General features: G+C 40.6%; 1 protein-coding gene across 2 annotated transcripts in view; it reads right to left on the bottom strand.

Moving 5' to 3' along the window:
• ada (adenosine deaminase) overlaps positions 1 to 20444 on the bottom strand; it is an 86391-nt gene that overhangs the window by 30176 nt on the left and 35771 nt on the right. For both annotated transcript variants that reach the window (XM_059980555.1, XM_059980556.1), the window contains one exon: positions 25 to 168. In XM_059980555.1, the coding sequence (XP_059836538.1) occupies positions 25 to 168 (144 nt within the window). The remainder of the gene's footprint in view (positions 1 to 24; positions 169 to 20444) is intronic.

Here is a 20444-nt window from a genome sequence, read left to right as displayed (position 1 = left end):
TAAAATAATAGTTAGATTACTTACGGTGTTTGATTCCAAGGAATCGGATCAACATTGCAGTTAGCCAGTAGATGTGGATTGTATCTTGCTTCAAAATATATAATGCCTTCTTTGGCTTTACTTTCTACGAGTTCATAAGCTATTTGTTTCACAGCTTCTCTGCTTCCGCTATACATGGGAAGGGAAAGATATTAATGGTTACCCTCAAACTGAAAAGATTGGAAGTCTTGAATACTTAAAGACTGACTTGTAAGTAAAATTGGGATGATACTCAAGTAGGTTTTGAAAACTTTATTAGTTAATATACAACAAATAGGGAAATAATTTGCAGCAGGCCGAGTGGCAGGCTGTAATAGAAAATGGATACGCTACATTCTCAGTATATGATGAGCTATTTGAATGTTAAACCACTTACAGGAAGAGAATATCACAAAAAAGCTAAAAGTCATTATTCATCCTTGATATCCTCAACAAGATGGTAGTAATCTGCCTTTTGCATTGCTACAGACTTTCTAGTGAGGGTACTCTCATACGGTCATTGAATATGTACAGCACAGAGAAGTCCTTCAGCACATCTAGTCCATGCCAAACTATTATGCTGCTTAGTCCCATTGAACTGCACCTGGGCCATAGTAATCCATGCCCCTCCCACCCACATACCTATCCAAGCTTCTCTGGCAGCTCACTCTACTGTCTCACCACTCTGAGTGAAGAAATTCCCCCTCATGTTACCCTTAAACGTTTCATCTTTCACCCTTAACCCTTAACCTCGAGTTCTGGTTTTGCCCAATCTCAATGGGGAAAGCCTGCTTGCATTAACTCTCTCTATACCTCTCATAATGTTACATACCTCTACTAAATCTCTCCTTATTCTCCTACACTCTAGGGAATAAAGCCCTAAAACTGCATGGTGAGGTTTTTTCAAACTTAGAGTCTTTTAACATCTTTGAACTATTTTTACTGTGCCAGTGGTCTGTTTTTTTAAAATCAAAAACAGACTGCCTGAAGCTGAACATAATTTCAGACTACTTGTATCATCTAGGAATTTGGAGAAACAAGAAATAAACTTTTATTGAATATAATGAATTTATTTGTCTAATGGTGCTGATGCTTTGCAGTAGTTCAATTAATCTAAAAATGTTTTGTTGATGACTTTCAGATATACTCAGCGTCTGAGGCTTCTCATCTAAGTGTCCCACAATAATCAGCCAGCATTGATAGATACCAGTTGCTCTGATACCATATCTGCATGATCACAAAATCCTGGTGAAAGCTTCCAGTGCCACTGACAGTGCCAAGATTTGTAGGGAAGAACTTCATGATTTTGCATGTGTGAAGCATGTTGTCACATGCACATAGTTTGCTGCTCTATAGTTGCCAAGAAAATAATTTTCAACAACATCATTGAATGCCTTCCATGCAATTTTCTCCAGCCCCACGATAGGTTCTTTGAATTGTCTGTCATTAATGGCTTGTTTGATTTGTGGACCAACAAAAATGCCTTCCCCAACTTTGGCATCCATTATTCTAATTTTAATTATGAACTGAAATAACAAATAAATGGCATTTCAAGAAAATGGTGTGAAATAGGCAAATTTCATGGTAATTTTCATGATCAGCAGCCCAAAATCCATAAAATACACCCAAAAGTATTCAGAAGTCAAAATCCCTGTGTCCAGTTTTCATGAAGCCCTATGTATGAAAAGCTCTTTTTACAATCGTATCAACCTGTGATGCCACTTCCACAGAATTATAGATCCATTTTCCCAAATTCCCACTGTTCTACCTACTTCTCAGTGCTCTACCACACACCTTGTAAGTCCTACACTAGGTTGTCTATCCAAAGTGCACCGCCTCACACTTGTCTGCATCAAATTCTGTCTGCCACCTTTCAGATCATTTTCAAGTGGACCAGGTCATGCTGAAAGCTATGATAGCCTTCTTCACTGTCCACTATGCCCTGGTTTTGACGTCATTCGCAAATTTGCTGATCCAGTTTTCCAAGTTATCATCCATGGACCCAGCACCAATCCCTGGGGGCACTCCACTAGTCACGGGCTTCCAGTCAGAGAGGCAACCATCTACTACCACTCTCTAGCTTCTCCCATGAAGCCAATGTAATCCAGTTGACTAACTCATCCTAAATACCAAATGACTGAACTTTCTTGACCAACCTCCCATGCAGGACCTGTTCAAAGGCCTTGCTGAAGTCCATGAAGCCAACATCCACTGCCTTTCCTTTATCAGTTTTCCTGGTAAATTCCTCAAAAAAACTCAGCGATTGGTTAGACATGACCTACCGTGCACAAAGCCATGTTGATTATCCCGAAGCAGTCCCTGTCTATCCAAATATATATCCAAGCCCCTCCTCCATAATCCACATATAGTCCATGAACTCACTGCCATGCTGCCTCACTTCTATGGACTCTCTTTCTGTCTTCTGAGTATACACAGACACAAAAAATCCATTTAATATCTATAAATGCATAAAAGGACAAATTTTGTTACTTGCTATCCATTTGCTCTTTATATATCTGAAGGGCGTCTTGGGCTTCTCCATCACCTTGTCTGATAGAGCAACCTCACACTTTCTTTTTGCCCTCCTGATTTCCTTCTTGTCCTCTTGCATTTTCTATACAGAAATAACTCATCTTGCTTTTATTGCCACATACCTGCTATGCAGAACCTTCTTCTTAACTGGGGCCTTAATATCTCTAGAAAACCAAGATTCCTTAAATCTGTTAGCCTCACTTTTTATTCTTACAGGAACATACAAGGTCTGTACATTCAAAACTTCACTCACAACATTGTTAGATGGGGACTGGCGGGATTCAGCCCCAGGGAGAGGAAGAAATGCAATACATTCCCAAAATCAGGATGGTGCAGGATTTGAGAGGAAATCTACAGATGGTTGTGTTCCACATATTGACCTTGTCCTTCTCTGTGGGAGGTGACTTCAGAGGAGACTTGCAGAGCAGATGCCATTTAGTAGAGGGTATACACACTGGAATCACAACATGGCCTTGTGTCAAATACAGTTCTGATATGTCCTATGTGTTCTTTTGATCTGGAGCAATGGGAGCAGCTGTAAAACAAATGACTTCGGTGTACATCAGGCTGGGCCCCCATCACAGTTGGAATTCTTATCGCAAATATGTAAAATAAAAATAGAATGTGTGGCCCATCTGCTGTACTTGTAAGCTAGAAATGTACATATTCAGGTAGGCTTGGCAATTACATATTATGATCTAAATTAACTGGTGCTTCAGTAACCAGAAAAACATCAGCTGTTTGGCTAAGATTACCTGGCAATGTCATAGAATCAATGAAGAACATTCCTTCATAGTCTGAAACATGGTAAATAAAGGAAGTAATTATTCATGATCTTGCAGCCGTAAGAAGATGTTAAATGCAGGGGATAGCTTACAAAAAACTACAGGTGCTTTGTCCCCATAAATCATGGGGGTGGGTTGGGTTGTGGTTTAATTAGGTGCCCAGCAAGTGTGCTAAATAGGGTATTGGAAAATTTCATGCTGAAACTTTAACTCTGTATCATTACTCAGCAATAAAAATAGGTCACATCTTGCAACATGAGCAGCAATAGAAAATACTTGGCAGCAATAGTTGAGGATGGTTCCTACCTCTAATGTCAGCTATGGTTAGAATGTGCATGGCCTCTGAGCCAAATGCTCTGAGCCAAATGCAGGCCTTGATTAGTAAGTACATCTTCCATCCAATGAATGCTTATTCATCAATACATCTATTAACTAAAGAAGTAGTCACCATGTGACTAGGTAAAGGAGTACATCACCACCAGTAATAAAACTGCTGTCTGTGCCACTACGTAGAAGCAAAATGCCTTATCCCAGAGGAAAGTGCAATTACAAATAAAAGCAACTGATTTGTTCAATGCATTGTTTGCCTTGTTATATGACCTGTATAAAAAGGATGGGCTACACCCGAACCCAAAGGAGTCCAACATCCTAGCTGGCAAGTTTAACAGAGCTGTTAGGGAGGCTTTAAAGTAATTTGGCAGGGGGATGGGGACCGGAGTGACAGGGCTGAGGAAGGGGAAAACGGAGATAAATCAAAGGTAGCGTGTAACAGAGATACTAGAAAGAACAGGCAGGGGATGAGGCATAATCACAGCCAGTGGGATGTGTTACAGGGCAATAGAGGCGTGGTGCAGTTAAAACAGAAAGCAACAAATACTGGACTGAGAGTGTTGTATTTGAATGTATGCAGCATAAGAAATAAAAAGGACAATCCTCAAATTCAGCTACAGATTGGCAAGTATGATGTTGTGGCCATCTCTGAAACTTGGCTAAAGGATGGCTGCCATTGGGAGTTGAATGTCCAAGGATATAGAGTGTATCAGAAAGATAGGTTTGTAGGCAAAGTGGGTGGTGTGGTCCTATGTATGATAAATAATATTAAATCATTAGTAAGGGATGACATAGGATTGGAAGGTATAGAGTCTCTATGGATTGAGTTAAGAAATGGCAAGGGTAAAAGGACCCTAATGGCAGTTGTACACAAGTCTCTAAACAACAGCCGGGATGTGGATTACAAATTACAGCAGGAGATAGAAAAGGCATGTCAGAAAGGCAACGTCATGATAATCATTGGGGATTTTAACAAGAACGTGGATTGGGATAACCAGGCCAGTATCTCGAGAAAGAATTTGTAGAACGTCTAAGGGATGGCTTTTTGGAACAGCTTGTTGCTGAGCCCATTAGGGGATTGGATGTGCTGGATTGGGTGTTGTGCAATGATCTGGAGGTGATAAGAAAGCTTAAGGCTAAAAAACCCTTAGGGAACACTGATCACAATATGATCAAGTTCATTTTGAAATTTGAGAAGGAAAAACTAAATTCCAATGCATCGGTATTTCAGTGGAATAAAGGAAATTACAATGGCATGAGAGGGAAACTGGCCAAGGTTGACTGGAAAGGGACAGGAAGGACAGCAGAGCAACAATGGCTGGAGTTTCTGTGAAAAATGAGGGAAGTGCAAGACAGATAAATTCTAAGTCAGAAGAAATTTTTGAATGGAAGAAGGACATTGGCTGACAAGTGAAGTCAGAGCCAAGGTAAAAGCAAAAGAGAGGGCATACAAGGAAGCCAAAGCTAGTGGGAAGATAGAGGATTGGGAAGCTTTTAAAAATTTGGAGAAGGAAACTAAAAAGGTCATTAGGAAGGAATGGATGAATTATGAAAAGAAGCTGGTGACTAATATCAAGAAGACACTAAAAGCTTTTTTTAGTATATAAAGGGTAAAAGAGAGTTGAGGGTAGATATAGGACCAATAGAAAATGATGCTGGAGATATTGTAATGACAGATGTAGAGACAGCAGAGGAACTGAATGCATATTTTGCATCAGTCTTCAGGAAGACCTGAAGTCTTGCAGGAAGGCCTCTGCAGTATACCAGACATTCAAGAGTGTCAGGGAAGTGAAGTATATGCAGTGAAAATTACGACTGAGAGGTGCTCAGGAAGCTTAATCGTCTGAGGGTGGATAAATCTCCTTGACCTGATGGCATGCACTCTCAGGTTCTGAAGGAAGTAGCTGGAGCGATTGCAGAGGCATTAATAACGATCTTTCAAGTATCAATAGATTCTGGCATTGTATCACGTGACTGGAAAATTGCAAATGTAACACCGCTGCTTAAGAAGGGTGGGAAACCTGTTAGCCTGACATCAGTAGTTGGGAAGCTGTTGGAATCGATTGTTGGGGATGAGATTACAGAGTACATCGAGGCACATGACAAGATAGGCCAAAGCCAGCATGGTTTCCTGAAAGGAAAATCCTGTCTGACTAACTTACTGTGTTTTTATTTTGAGGAAATTACAAGCAGGGTAGACAAAGAAGATGCTGTAGATGTGGTGTACTTGGATTTTCAGAAGGCCTTTGACAAGGTGCCGCACATGAGACTGCTTAGCAAGATAAGAGTCCATGGAATTACAGGGGAGTTACTAGCAAGGGTGGAGCATTGGCTGATTAGCAGAAAACAAGAGAGTGAGAATAAAGGGATCCTATTCTGGATGGCTGCTGGTTACCAGTGGAGTTCCACAAGGGTTGGTGTTGGGACCGCTGCTGTTTACGATGTACGTCAAAGATTTGGACTATGGGATTAATGGATTTGTGGCTAAATTTGCCACTGATACAAAGATAAATGGAGGAGCAGGTAGTGTTGAGGAAACAGAGAGCTTGCAGGAAAAACTTAGAGAGCTTAGTAGTGGCAAATGAAATACAATGTTGGTAAGTGTCTGGTCATGCATTTTGGTTGAAGAAATAAATGGGTAGGCTATTATTTAAAATGCAGAGATGCAAAAGGAATTGGGAAAAGATTAACTCCAGGTTGAATCAGTGGAGAAGGCGGCAAATGCAATGTTGGCAATCATTTCCAGAGGTGTAGAATATAAGAGCAGGGTTGTGATGTTGAGGCTCTATACTCGTGAGACCACACTTGGAGTACCGTGTGCCATTTTGGGCTCCTTATTTCAGAAAGAATATACTGACATTGGAGAGGCTGCAGAAAAGGTTTGCAAGAATGATACCAGGAACGAATGTGTTACTGTATGAAGAACATCTGGCAGCTCTTGTGCTGTATTCCCTGGAGTTCAGGGGAACGAGCGGCGATCCACAGAAACATTCCAAATATTAAAAGGCCTGAACAGATTAGATATGGCAAAGTTATTTCCCATAGTAAGGGAGTCTAACACAAGAGGGCATTTCAGGACTGAAGGACATCAGTTTAGAACAGAGATCTGGAGAAATTACTTTAGTCACAAGGTGGTAAATCTGTGGAATTTGTTGCGACAGGCAGCTGTGGAGGCCAAGTCATTGGGTGTATTTAAGGCAGAGATAGATAGGTTCTTGATTGACCAGGGCATTGAAGAGTATGGGGAGAGGGCAGGGGAGTGGGGATGACTGGAAGAATTGGATCAGCCCATGATTGAATGATGGAGCTGACTCGATGGGCCAAATGGCCTACTTCTGCTCCTATATCTTATGGTCTTATATTCTCAACTACATGAATAGAGTCTGTCCTGGAGAGAAGAGAGACAGTAGTGACATGAATACAAGAGCAAATTTCTGCACCTGCATGAATTTAACTGCTTCAACAACATTTGAAAGTCATGATGAAGTCTGAACACAAAATGCCAACCATTTATTTCTATAGGTGCTGCCTGACCTGCTGAGTTCCTCCAGCATTTTGTGTGTATTGCTCTGGATTTCAAGCATCTGCGCAATCTCTTGTGTTGTCATGGTTCCTTAAGGTTGCTATTGTCGGGCGTGGTGGTGATAAGCTCCCACTACCGATTAAATGTTCCAAATGGAGTGTCTCAAATAGCCTCTGACAACCAAGTCCAGCTCCTGGTCTTCACATGTGGCTTAGCTACTAAGCCTGGAGGAATCATTTCCACTGACAGGAGAAGAGGCAAAAGCAGGTTACTGGCACCTTAAAACCAGTTGTTTAGGGCAGATGGAGTTCATCATCTGTGGTTGGCAGTACATCAAGGAGGAGGAAAACTCTGATCGGAGGGGAGCCTGCTGCATGGGCAATGTCTTGTTCTGCATATCATACTGCCCTGGCTCATGTAGATAGCTCGGACGCAATATCTGTGGTTTGTCCCAACCAACGGAGGGCCTCTCTTGTGTCTCCGATTTGTGCAAACAACCTGGAAATTTGTTTCAAATACACTCAGAGGCCACTTTATTAGGTACAGGAGTGGAACTTGGTCTTGTCTTCTGCTGCAGTAGGCCATCCACTTCAAGGTTCAACATGTTGTGTGTTCAGAGATGCTCCTCTGCACTCCACTGTTTGTTTTATTTCATTTAGAGACGCAGCAGGAAGGAGGCCCTTCAAGCAGCACCACTCAGCAACACGCCTTTTTAAACACTAGCCTCATAACAGGAGAATTTACAATGACCAATTAACCTACAAACCAGCAGGTCTTTGGACTGTGGGAAGGAATTGGAGCACCCAAAGGAAACACACACTTTTCACAGGGAGTGAACTCCTCAGAGACAGCGCCGGAATTGAACTCCAAACTCCAGACCACCCCTGAGCTGTAACAGCATCTCACAAACTGCTGCGCTGCTACGGCAACTGTACCTGTTGTAGTGTGTGGTTATGTAAGTTACTGTCACCTTTCTGTCAGTCTTCTGATGCTGTAGCCCATCCACTTAATGGTTTGACATGCTACGTGTTCAGAGATGCTCTTCTGCACACCACTGTTGTAACATGTGGCTATTTGAGTTACTGTCACCTTCCTGTCAGCTTGAATCATTCCAGCCATTCTCCTCTGACCTCTCTCATTAACAAGGCTGCCGCTCACTGGGTGTTTTCTTGTTTGTTACACCACTCTGTGTAAACTCAAGACTCCGTAATCTCCAGAAAAGTTTGTGCTTGAAAATCCCAGAAGATCAGCAGTTTCTGAGATACCCAAACCACCCCATCGGGCACCAACAATCATAAAACAGTCAAAGTCACTTAGATCACATTTCTTCTTCCCATTCTGATGATTGGTCTGAACAACTGAACCTCTTGACCATGTCTGCATTCTCCTATGCATTAAGTTGCTGCCACATGATTGGCTAATTAGATATTTGCAGTAATGAGCAGCTGCACAGGTGTATCTAATAAAGTGGCCTTTGAGTCTATATTACCAACATACGAGTACAGAGGCAACAATATTTATTAATAGATCTTAGTTAGTACAAAAATAACCCTCATAGTGTTGGTTCAATTGAATTAGGAAAGCACACACACTCGTTTTGACCATGAGACCATAAGACACAGGAGAATTACACCATTTGGCCCATCGAGTTTGCTCCTCCATTCAATTATGGCTCATTTATGATCCCTCTCAACCCTATCTTCTTGCTTCTCCCTGTAACTTTTGACACCATGACTAATCAAGAACCTATCAACCTCTGCTGTAAATATACCCAATAAAATCACTTCCACGGCCACCTATGGCAATGAATTCCACAGATTTACCAAACTCTGGCTAAAGAAATTCATTCTTATCAGTTCTAAAGCTGCTTATTTATATTCTGTATTTTGTTTATTTAACAATGCTGAATAAAAAGTCTTTCTGTAAAGTCCTTATTCTGTAAGCTTAGATTCTAAGGAACCAGGGAGTGATTTTTTTTTGGCCTCAGTTTATAGTTTTGAATGTATTTAACATAAACAATTAAGAAAAGAACACTGTTTCATGAATAAAATCTGACTAAAGTAGTACTGAAAACATATTCCAGCTAAGTTTTATACTTCCTACAGATATTTCATGCTGCTGTATCCTGGACAAGTTATCTGATTATGCTAGTTAAATTATTTTCCACAGGCTATTGGCCTCAACAAGTGACAAGGCCTTATTTAGAAAATGACATACTAATTTAACTAGCTAGACATTTGGCAAAGAATATCAAGGCTCAAGTAATTCAGTCCATCCTTCAGGCCAGATACTGAATTGGAAACCCTATCTCAGTCACATATATAAACTAAGTTGTCACTATGTAATAATGAGGAGCCATTGTATTCGGATTCATTGTTAAGTTGTGCCCCAATATAAACATATCAGATACCCAAGGATACAACTTGGAAGATCTTAACTTGTATCTTTCAATCATCAGTATTAAAATCTAATCTTCATTCTGTTGTTTGTTTTTGTCTGGACATTGATTGGTATGTGTGTTTAATTTGGAATAACTATATCAAAACAATGTTGGGATATTTAGTACAATAATTTACAAGCTTCAAAATTCAGTACATTCATTATCAAAGTATGTATATGAAATTATATACAACCTGAGATTCATATTCTTACAGGCCTACTCAATAAATCTATAGAATAATAACCATAGCAGAGTCAATGAAAGACTGCCCTAAAGTGGGCATTCAATCAAGAGTGCAGAAGACAACAAACTGTGTGAATGCAAAAAGAAAAACATGATAATCATAAGTAAGCAGTAGATTTTGATAGCATGAGATGAAGAATCCTTGAAAGTGAATCCATCAGATGTGGGGACACATCGATTATGGGGCAAAGTCAGAAACATAGAAAACCTAGAGCACAATACAGGCCCTTCGGCCCACAATGCTGTACCAAACGTACTTACTTTAAAAATTACCCAGGGTTATCCATAGCCTTCTATTCTTCTAAGCTCCATGTACCTATCCAGGAGCCTCTTAAAAGACCCTATCATATCTACCTCCACCACTATTGCCAGCGGCCCATTCCATGCACTCACCACTCTCTGCATAAAAAACTTACACCTGACATCCCCTCTGTAGCTACTTCCAAGCACCTTAAAACTATGCCCTCTCGTGATAGCCATTTCAGCCCTGGAAAAAAGCCTCTGACTATCCACATAATCGATGCCTCTCATCATCTTATACACCTCTATCAGGTCACCTCTCATCCTCCGTCGCTCCAAGGAGAAAAGGCCAAGTTCACTCAACCTATTCACGTAATGCATGCTCCCCAATCCAGGCAACATCCTTGTAAATCTCCTCTGGACCTTTTCTATAGTTTCCACATCCTTCCTGTAGTGAGGTGACCAGAACTGAACACAGTACTCCAAGTGAGGTCTGACCAAGGTCCTATATAAGCTGTAACATTACCTCTCGGGTCCTGAACTCAATCCCTCAGTTGATGAAGGCCAATGCACCATATGCCTTCTTAACCACACAGTCAACCTGCACAGCAGCTTTGAGTGTCCTATAGACAAGATCCCTCTGATCCTCCACACTGCCAAGAGTCTTACCATTGATGCTATATTCTGCCATAATATTTGACTGACCAAGATGAACCACTTCACACTTATCTGGGTTGAACTCCATCTGCCACTTCTCAGCCCAGTTTTGCATTCTATCAATATCCTGCTGTAAACTCTGACAGCCCTCCACACTGTGCACAACACCCCCAACCTTTGTGTTATCAGCAAATTTACTAACACATCCCTCCACTTCCTCATCCAGGTCATTTATAAATATCACAAAGAGTAAGGGTCCCAGAACAGATCCCTGAGGCACACCACTAGTCACTGACCTCCATGCAGAATATGACCTATCTACAACCACGATTTGCCTTCTGTGGGCAAGCCAGTTCTGGATCCAAAAAGCAGGGTCCTTTTGGATCCCATGCCTCCTTACTTTCTCAATAAGCCTTGCATGGGGTACCTTATCAAATGCCTTTCTGAAATCCATATACACTACATCTACTGCTTTACCCTCATCAATGTGTTTAGTCACATCCTCAAAAAATTCAACCAGGCTCGTAAGGCACAACCTGTCTTTGACAAAGCCATGCAGAGTATTCCTAATCATATTATGCCTCTCCAAATGTGCATAAATTCTGCCTCTCAGGATCTTCTCCATCAACTTACCAATAACCGAAGTAAGACCCATTGGTCTATAATTTTCTGGGGCTATCTCTACTCCCTTTCTTGAATAAGGGAACAACATCAGCAACCCTCCAATCCTCTGGAACTACTCCTGTCCCCATTGATGATGCAAAGAGGCTCAGCAATCTCCTCCCTTGCCTCCCACAGTAGCCTGGGGTACATCTCATCCGGTCCCAGTGACTTATCCAATTTAATGCTTTCCAAAAGCTCCAACACATCCTCTTTCTTAAAGTTTATGTGCTCAAGCTTTTCAGTCCACTATAAGTCATCCCTATAATCATCAAGGTCCTTTTTCGTCGTGAACACTGAAGCAAAAAATTTACTAAGTACCTCCACTACTTCCTCCAGCTCCATCCACACTTTTGCACTGTGTAACCCCCTGGGTCACCTCAGGCTCGCTCAGCTCGTTCTCGTCTAGGGGGAGCAGCCTTCGGCCCCGCCAAAGTGGGTAATCAGCTGGTGTGGATGCTGTGTGATGTCCCCGCCTCGCCCAAAAACAGACAGTACACTATATGCAATGAAATGAGTACAATTTATAAAGGTTACTATAACCAAGTGATTAATAACAATACAGTAAATATGAAGAAAAAAAATAAAGAAAAGGCGCCAAACTTATCAAAGTCCAAACCGCTTCGTGCACAACTGTTGGAGCTCAATTACTGAAGTCTTCTGGCCACCATTCAATCCCCTCCGAACTCCTCGACTCGCAGCTTAGGACCATCCGAAGTGGTCAACCAAGCACATCTAGCTTCATCTCCTCTCCTCAGAGGACCTCCTGGCCTTGGACCCCCACTTGGGGTCCGTTCCTCGCCCAGCTTACAGCTTCGCGTCCTCTCTCTCTCAACCCTTCGCGCCGATCTCCCCAAAAGCCCGCCAACAATAGCTTACAGACTCAGAAGAACGAACAACATTAATCCCAATTGGTTTACAAAGGAATACAATTCTCGTTATCAGTAAATTTTAACCCAAACAAGCTTCCAGTACTCTCTCGCAACAAAGAAAAAAGAAGAAACCCCCTTTACAACTGTCACACTTGATTGCTCCTATTCTCTCACGTCTTATCCTCTTGCTCTTCACATACTTGTTGAGTGAAGTTATTCCCCTTGGTTCAAGAGCTTGATGGTTGAGGTGAAATAACTGTTCCTGAACCTGATGTTGTGAGGCCTGACGCTCCTGTACCTTCTTCCTGATGGCAGCAGCGAGAAGAGAGCATGACCTGGATGGTGGGGGTACCCGATGTTGAATGCTGCTTTCCTATGATACTGCTTCATGTCATTGTGTTCAATGACGGACTGGGCCATAACCACAACTTTTTTATAGGATTTCCCATTCAAGGACATAGCTCACCTCAACTGTACCTCAAAGCAGAACCTACTGAATCACTACCAACTAAGTTATGCATAAAGAGCAATTTGATTCATATGCAAGCACAAGAGATTAATTTAATTAGGCATCATTAGCTTAATTAATTTGGCACAGCATCATGGAACAAAGGGCCTTTGTTGAAGGAAAAGACGAAAGCCCTTAACTCCGAGCGGAGTCATCAGGACGCCATCATGACGGTGTTTTTTTAGCAGGCTTTCTTGTTTCACGAGGCTGAGTTGCTAGCTGGATGCTCAACCCAGCACAGATGTAAAGCCTGCAAGGGAGCCAGCTGGATTTGAACTTAAGAGCCTTCGCTGAGGTCTGGTGCTGATGCCACTACGCCACCAGCCGGCTAGTGCTGCATTGTTCTGTGTTACATATTCTTTGAAACCATACTGGTGATCATTTTTGAGTATAGTGATTAGCTAGAAAATGACTTTTAGGTCATTAATCATGAAGCTTCCCCTTCCCTCCACAATAAGCAGAAATTGTACCATCTGTAAAAAAAAAGTACAACCTTCTTCGTTCACTCAGGAAGAGTGAACAGGAGTGAAGCTGGGTGGACGTCAGGAATGAGATGTCATGGTCACACAATCTCTACACTCACTTGTCAATGGCCAATATAATGTCACACAATTCACTGGAACTTCCTCCTTTGAAAGTCTCATTTTGTTTGTACAGTTACCCTGTATAAACGATCACAGCTCTGTCGACCCAGCTTGCAGCTCATGGCTGGTTTGCAGACACTCATGGCACAGGGGGCAAGCTGGGGTATTTCATTGGATGTGGCATGGTGGTGGTGTGGTGCAGCTGACATGCAAACACTCCAAAAGCTCCTTGTGCATAAACTTACAGATACGACAATTTCTGTTACTCATGGAAAAAAAGGGGAAGCTTCATGATTCATGGTGTGAGAGTCACTTTATGACCAAACTGCCACTTGGTGCCACCACCCCCAAGGCACACACAATGACTCAAGATTGATTCCATTTTGAGGTAACCACACTAAATTATCACATGCAAATGTCTGAGGTGAGGAAATTAGGAACTTTCAGATAGTTTCTTAACATATCCATGGCAGCCTTTTCTGCCACTGTATTGTCATTTCAACGGCTTGAGATCTTTAAACACTGGCTCACTTCCCATAGCAATCAACGTGGCAGCAACAAACTCATTATGCTGCTCCCAATGGGAAGCACAGAGCTGCATGCTTAGTGAATGATTGTAATATAAATGCTGCACTACTTATTTTCACAGATTTTGCCTTTCTTCAGAAAACTCAAGTGAGCTTTAGTGCTTAATGCAGCACCCTTTTCAATCTTCAATTAAAAACTGGCTCCAATTTTGAAGCAGGTTCGGTTTATAACAAAATCTTGCCCCTATAGTTTTCACCACTATTTTTCTGTATCTCAAAAAGAAACTAATTAATTCACTTGTTCCTTATAGACCTGACAATTTATACATGCCTGGTTTCGGAAATGCTTAAAAGTTAAAAGGTGTTATATAAGTGTATTTCCTTTTCGGGTTATTTCACCATTGATTCAAGGGTCTGTTGAACTCCTGGTTTCTGTTCTCAATTTGTTAGAATAACTCAATTAGAAGAACGAAACTGCCTGCAAAACCATACAGGAGCTGCTGGCATTGTCAACAGGAAGTTCAGCTTTTACCTGAATAGCATGTGGTCACACGTCACATTACTGGAGATTCACAGGCTGCAGGATGGAGGGAACAGATTCCCCAGGAGCACAAGAAACTGAAGAGAATAGTGGACACCGCCCAATACATCAAGAGGTACACCCTCCCTCACCACTGGTGGTATCTCCAGGAGGCGCTGCCTTACGAAGACAACATCCATCAAAGATTCCCCACCATCTGGGCCACGCCATTCTATTCACAGCTACCATCAGGCAGGAGATACAGTACACTAGAAGAACTCAACAAGTCAGTCAAGGGAATAAACAATTGACATTTCAGGCCTAGACACTTCATCATCCCCTCTGTAGGTGCTGCCTGACTTGCTGACTTGAGCTCCACCAGCATTCTGTGTGTTGCTCAAGATTTCCAGCATCTGTCAAATACTGTGTTTAGGAGATACCTGAAGTCCTCACCTGGCATGCCTGAAATCTGACACCATCAATTTCAAGAACAGCCACTTCCCTTCAATTATTTGTTTCTTGAACCAGAAAATTGCTGAACTAAGCAATACTGATCACTTGGATAAATTTACACTTCTTTGTTCCATACACATTTTTGTTAAAAGTTGTTCATGCTTTTCTTTTGAATGCTGCTTATACGAAGCTATTTGTCTGTGAGGTTGCTTCAAGTTTTTAATTCTGCCTGTATTACATGTACTTGTTCTTTCTTTTCTTTCTAAATCTTTTTATTAATATTAGTAACATGGACAGAATACAGATGATATATTGATAAAGAAATTACCAACATACACATTCCATTACATATGAAAAAAAAACATACATAATAGTTACAATATAAATGAGTTTACCAAGACATAAGCCATAAGATATATGTATGGACATAGTAAAACTAAATATTTCATAATGTATAATATAAAAACACAGAAAAAAGAAAGAAAAAAAAACAAAAAAAAATTTATATAATGCAAAACTAACTAATCTAATCTAATAACTATAACTAATAAGTAATATAAAAAAAAAACAAACAAAAGAGAAGGAAAAAATAAAGTGGGCTGTTTATAATATCTCACAAAAATAAGTATTCATCAATGCCGTCACTTCCGGTCCTCTCAAAATACATAAGCTAAAAGCTGGGAAATCAAATGTACTTGGCACAGGGTCATATTACATCATATGAAAATGTTGAATAAATGGTCTCCATAACTTTTCAAATTTAATAGAAGTCTCAAAAGTACCACTTCTAATTTTTTCTAAATTTAAACATAACATAGTTTGAGAGAACCAATTAAATACAGTGGGAGGATCAATTTCTTTCCAATTCAACAATATAGATCTTCTAGCCATCAGAGTTAGAAATGCAATCATTCGACGGGCTGAAGAAGATAAATGCTGCGAATCTAACATTGGTAAGCCAAAAATTGCGGTAATAGGATGAGGTTGTAAATCAATATTCAAAACCGCAGAAATAATATCAAAAATATCTTTCCAATATTTCTCCAAAAATGAACACGACCAAAACATGTGAGTTAAAGACGCAATTTCAGAATGACATCTATCACAAATAGGACTTATATGAGAGTAAAAATGAGCTAATTTATCCTTGGACATATGGGCCCTATGTACAACCTTAAATTGTATTAGTGAATGTTTGGCACATAACGATGATGTATTAACTAATTGAAGAATTCTATCCCAATTCTCACTAGAAATACTAAAACTAAGCTCTCTTTCCCAGTCCTGTTTAGTCTTATAAAGGGGCTCTGAACGTATCTTCATAATTATATTATAAAGTTTTGAAATAAGCCCTTTTTGAAAAGGGTCTAATTCAAATAAACTCTCCAAAGTATCTGAAGGCACAAAATTTGGAAACGTAGAGAGTACAGAACTTAAAAAATGTCTAATCTGTAAATATCTAAAAAAAATGAAATCTCGGCAAGTTATATCTGTTGGATAATTGTTCAAAAGACATGAAACAATTATCTAAAAATAAATCAGAAAATCTTAGTAATCCCTTAGTTTTCCAAGCTGAATAAGCTTGATCTATAATGGAAGGGTGAAAAAAACAATTAGATACAATAGGACTATTTAAAACGAATTGAGTCAACCCAAAAAATCTCCGAAATTGAAACCATATACGCAATGTATGTTTAACTATCGGGTTGTCAATTCGTTTCGGCAATTTAGAAAGAGCAAAAGGGAGAGAAGTCCCTAAAATAGAACCCAAAGCATAAGCTGATACCGATTTAGTTTCTAAACTCACCCAACAAGGGCCAAAAGATCCACCCCCATCTTTCAACCAGCATAACAAATATCTAATATTAACTGCCCAATAGTAAAATCTGAAATTAGGTAATGCTAACCCGCCTTCCTTTTTTGTCTTCTGTAAATATGTTTTACCTAACCTGGGATTTTTATACTGCCATATATATGAAGAAATTTTAGAGTCAACATTAGTAAAAAAAGATTTCGGGATAAAAATTGGTATCGCTTGAAAAATATATAAAAACTTAGGTAAAATAACCATCTTAATAGCATTAATCCTACCTATTAGAGATAGAGACAAAGGTGACCACTTAGTAAACAAACCTTTAATCTGATCAATTAAGGATAAAAAATTAAATCCAAACAAATCTTTATGGTTCTTTGTGATTTTGATCCCTAAATAAGTAAAAGAGTCATTAACTAATTTAAAGGGTAAACATGTACTTGTGCATGTGACAAAAAGCTCAACTTTGACTTTGAGATGTCAAATCTTTTAATTAAATTAACTACTTTTAATGTTTTTAACAATACATTATATAGAAATATTTTAAATAAAATAAACATTTTTTAATATCTTTGGATGCCCAAGAAGTAAAACAAAACATTTTAAGCTCATTAGCAGGACTTGACAGGCAAATCAACTCCATCTGGGCATTGCCTTCTGTTGGGAGCTATCAGAGTGTTACAGGATGGGCTTACTGGTATTAACCCGTCAGCATGACCTCACTACTTGATTCGAGGAAACGAGCCAGTAAAATCAGCTCTGCACATCTTGGTAAGATGAGTGGGTGTGTGGCAACACAGGGTCTCTTCCAGCATGATCTAGGACAATAATGAAGCATCAGATGCTTTCTTTCTAGACTTGCTTTCCAACTACTGACACCCGTAACTGCCTTTCACTAGTGGTGAACAGTTACATGCTCTTGCCCTGGAAGGGCCAGCTTCCCAAAAAGAATCACCATCCCAAAAGCCCGCCAACAATAGCTTACATACTCAGAAGAACGAACAACATTAATCCCAATTGGTTTACAAAGGAATACAATTCTCGTTATCAGTAAATTTTAACCCAAACAAGCTTCCAGCACTCTCTCGCAACAAAGAAAAAAGAAGGAACCCCCTTTACAACTGTCACACTTGATTGCTCCTATTCTCTCACGTCTTATCCTCTTGCTCTTCACATACTTGTTGAGTGAAGTTATTCCCCTTGGTTCAAGAGCTTGATGGCTGAGGTGAAATAACTGTTCCTGAACCTGATGTTGTGAGGCCTGACGCTCCTGTACCTTCTTCCTGATGGCAGCAGCGAGAAGAGAGCATGACCTGGATGGTGGGGGTACCCGATGTTGAATGCTGCTTTCCTATGATACTGCTTCATGTCATTGTGTTCAATGACGGACTGGGCCATAACCACAACTTTTTTATAGGATTTCCCATTCAAGGACATAGCTCACCTCAACTGTACCTCAAAGCAGAACCTACTGAATCACTACCAACTAAGTTATGCATAAAGAGCAATTTGATTCATATGCAAGCACAAGAGATTAATTTAATTAGGCATCATTAGCTTAATTAATTTGGCACAGCATCATGGAACAAAGGGCCTTTGTTGAAGGAAAAGACGAAAGCCCTTAACTCCGAGCGGAGTCATCAGGACGCCATCATGACGGTGTTTTTTTAGCAGGCTTTCTTGTTTCACGAGGCTGAGTTGCTAGCTGGATGCTCAACCCAGCACAGATGTAAAGCCTGCAAGGGAGCCAGCTGGATTTGAACTTAAGAGCCTTCGCTGAGGTCTGGTGCTGATGCCACTACGCCACCAGCCGGCTAGTGCTGCATTGTTCTGTGTTACATATTCTTTGAAACCATACTGGTGATCATTTTTGAGTATAGTGATTAGCTAGAAAATGACTTTTAGGTCATTAATCATGAAGCTTCCCCTTCCCTCCACAATAAGCAGAAATTGTACCATCTGTAAAAAAAAAAGTACAACCTTCTTCGTTCACTCAGGAAGAGTGAACAGGAGTGAAGCTGGGTGGACGTCAGGAATGAGATGTCATGGTCACACAATCTCTACACTCACTTGTCAATGGCCAATATAATGTCACACAATTCACTGGAACTTCCTCCTTTGAAAGTCTCATTTTGTTTGTACAGTTACCCTGTATAAACGATCACAGCTCTGTCGACCCAGCTTGCAGCTCATGGCTGGTTTGCAGACACTCATGGCACAGGGGGCAAGCTGGGGTATTTCATTGGATGTGGCATGGTGGTGGTGTGGTGCAGCTGACATGCAAACACTCCAAAAGCTCCTTGTGCATAAACTTACAGATACGACAATTTCTGTTACTCATGGAAAAAAAGGGGAAGCTTCATGATTCATGGTGTGAGAGTCACTTTATGACCAAACTGCCACTTGGTGCCACCACCCCCAAGGCACACACAATGACTCAAGATTGATTCCATTTTGAGGTAACCACACTAAATTATCACATGCAAATGTCTGAGGTGAGGAAATTAGGAACTTTCAGATAGTTTCTTAACATATCCATGGCAGCCTTTTCTGCCACTGTATTGTCATTTCAACGGCTTGAGATCTTTAAACACTGGCTCACTTCCCATAGCAATCAACGTGGCAGCAACAAACTCATTATGCTGCTCCCAATGGGAAGCACAGAGCTGCATGCTTAGTGAATGATTGTAATATAAATGCTGCACTACTTATTTTCACAGATTTTGCCTTTCTTCAGAAAACTCAAGTGAGCTTTAGTGCTTAATGCAGCACCCTTTTCAATCTTCAATTAAAAACTGGCTCCAATTTTGAAGCAGGTTCGGTTTATAACAAAATCTTGCCCCTATAGTTTTCACCACTATTTTTCTGTATCTCAAAAAGAAACTAATTAATTCACTTGTTCCTTATAGACCTGACAATTTATACATGCCTGGTTTCGGAAATGCTTAAAAGTTAAAAGGTGTTATATAAGTGTATTTCCTTTTCGGGTTATTTCACCATTGATTCAAGGGTCTGTTGAACTCCTGGTTTCTGTTCTCAATTTGTTAGAATAACTCAATTAGAAGAACGAAACTGCCTGCAAAACCATACAGGAGCTGCTGGCATTGTCAACAGGAAGTTCAGCTTTTACCTGAATAGCATGTGGTCACACGTCACATTACTGGAGATTCACAGGCTGCAGGATGGAGGGAACAGATTCCCCAGGAGCACAAGAAACTGAAGAGAATAGTGGACACCGCCCAATACATCAAGAGGTACACCCTCCCTCACCACTGGTGGTATCTCCAGGAGGCGCTGCCTTACGAAGACAACATCCATCAAAGATTCCCCACCATCTGGGCCACGCCATTCTATTCACAGCTACCATCAGGCAGGAGATACAGTACACTAGAAGAACTCAACAAGTCAGTCAAGGGAATAAACAATTGACATTTCAGGCCTAGACACTTCATCATCCCCTCTGTAGGTGCTGCCTGACTTGCTGACTTGAGCTCCACCAGCATTCTGTGTGTTGCTCAAGATTTCCAGCATCTGTCAAATACTGTGTTTAGGAGATACCTGAAGTCCTCACCTGGCATGCCTGAAATCTGACACCATCAATTTCAAGAACAGCCACTTCCCTTCAATTATTTGTTTCTTGAACCAGAAAATTGCTGAACTAAGCAATACTGATCACTTGGATAAATTTACACTTCTTTGTTCCATACACATTTTTGTTAAAAGTTGTTCATGCTTTTCT

The sequence above is a fragment of the Hypanus sabinus genome, chromosome 9 (genome assembly GCF_030144855.1).
Source record: "Hypanus sabinus isolate sHypSab1 chromosome 9, sHypSab1.hap1, whole genome shotgun sequence".
Lineage (NCBI taxonomy): Eukaryota > Metazoa > Chordata > Chondrichthyes > Myliobatiformes > Dasyatidae > Hypanus > Hypanus sabinus.
Note: the sequence above shows the minus strand (reverse complement) of the source record. Positions and strands in the feature narration are given on the sequence as shown.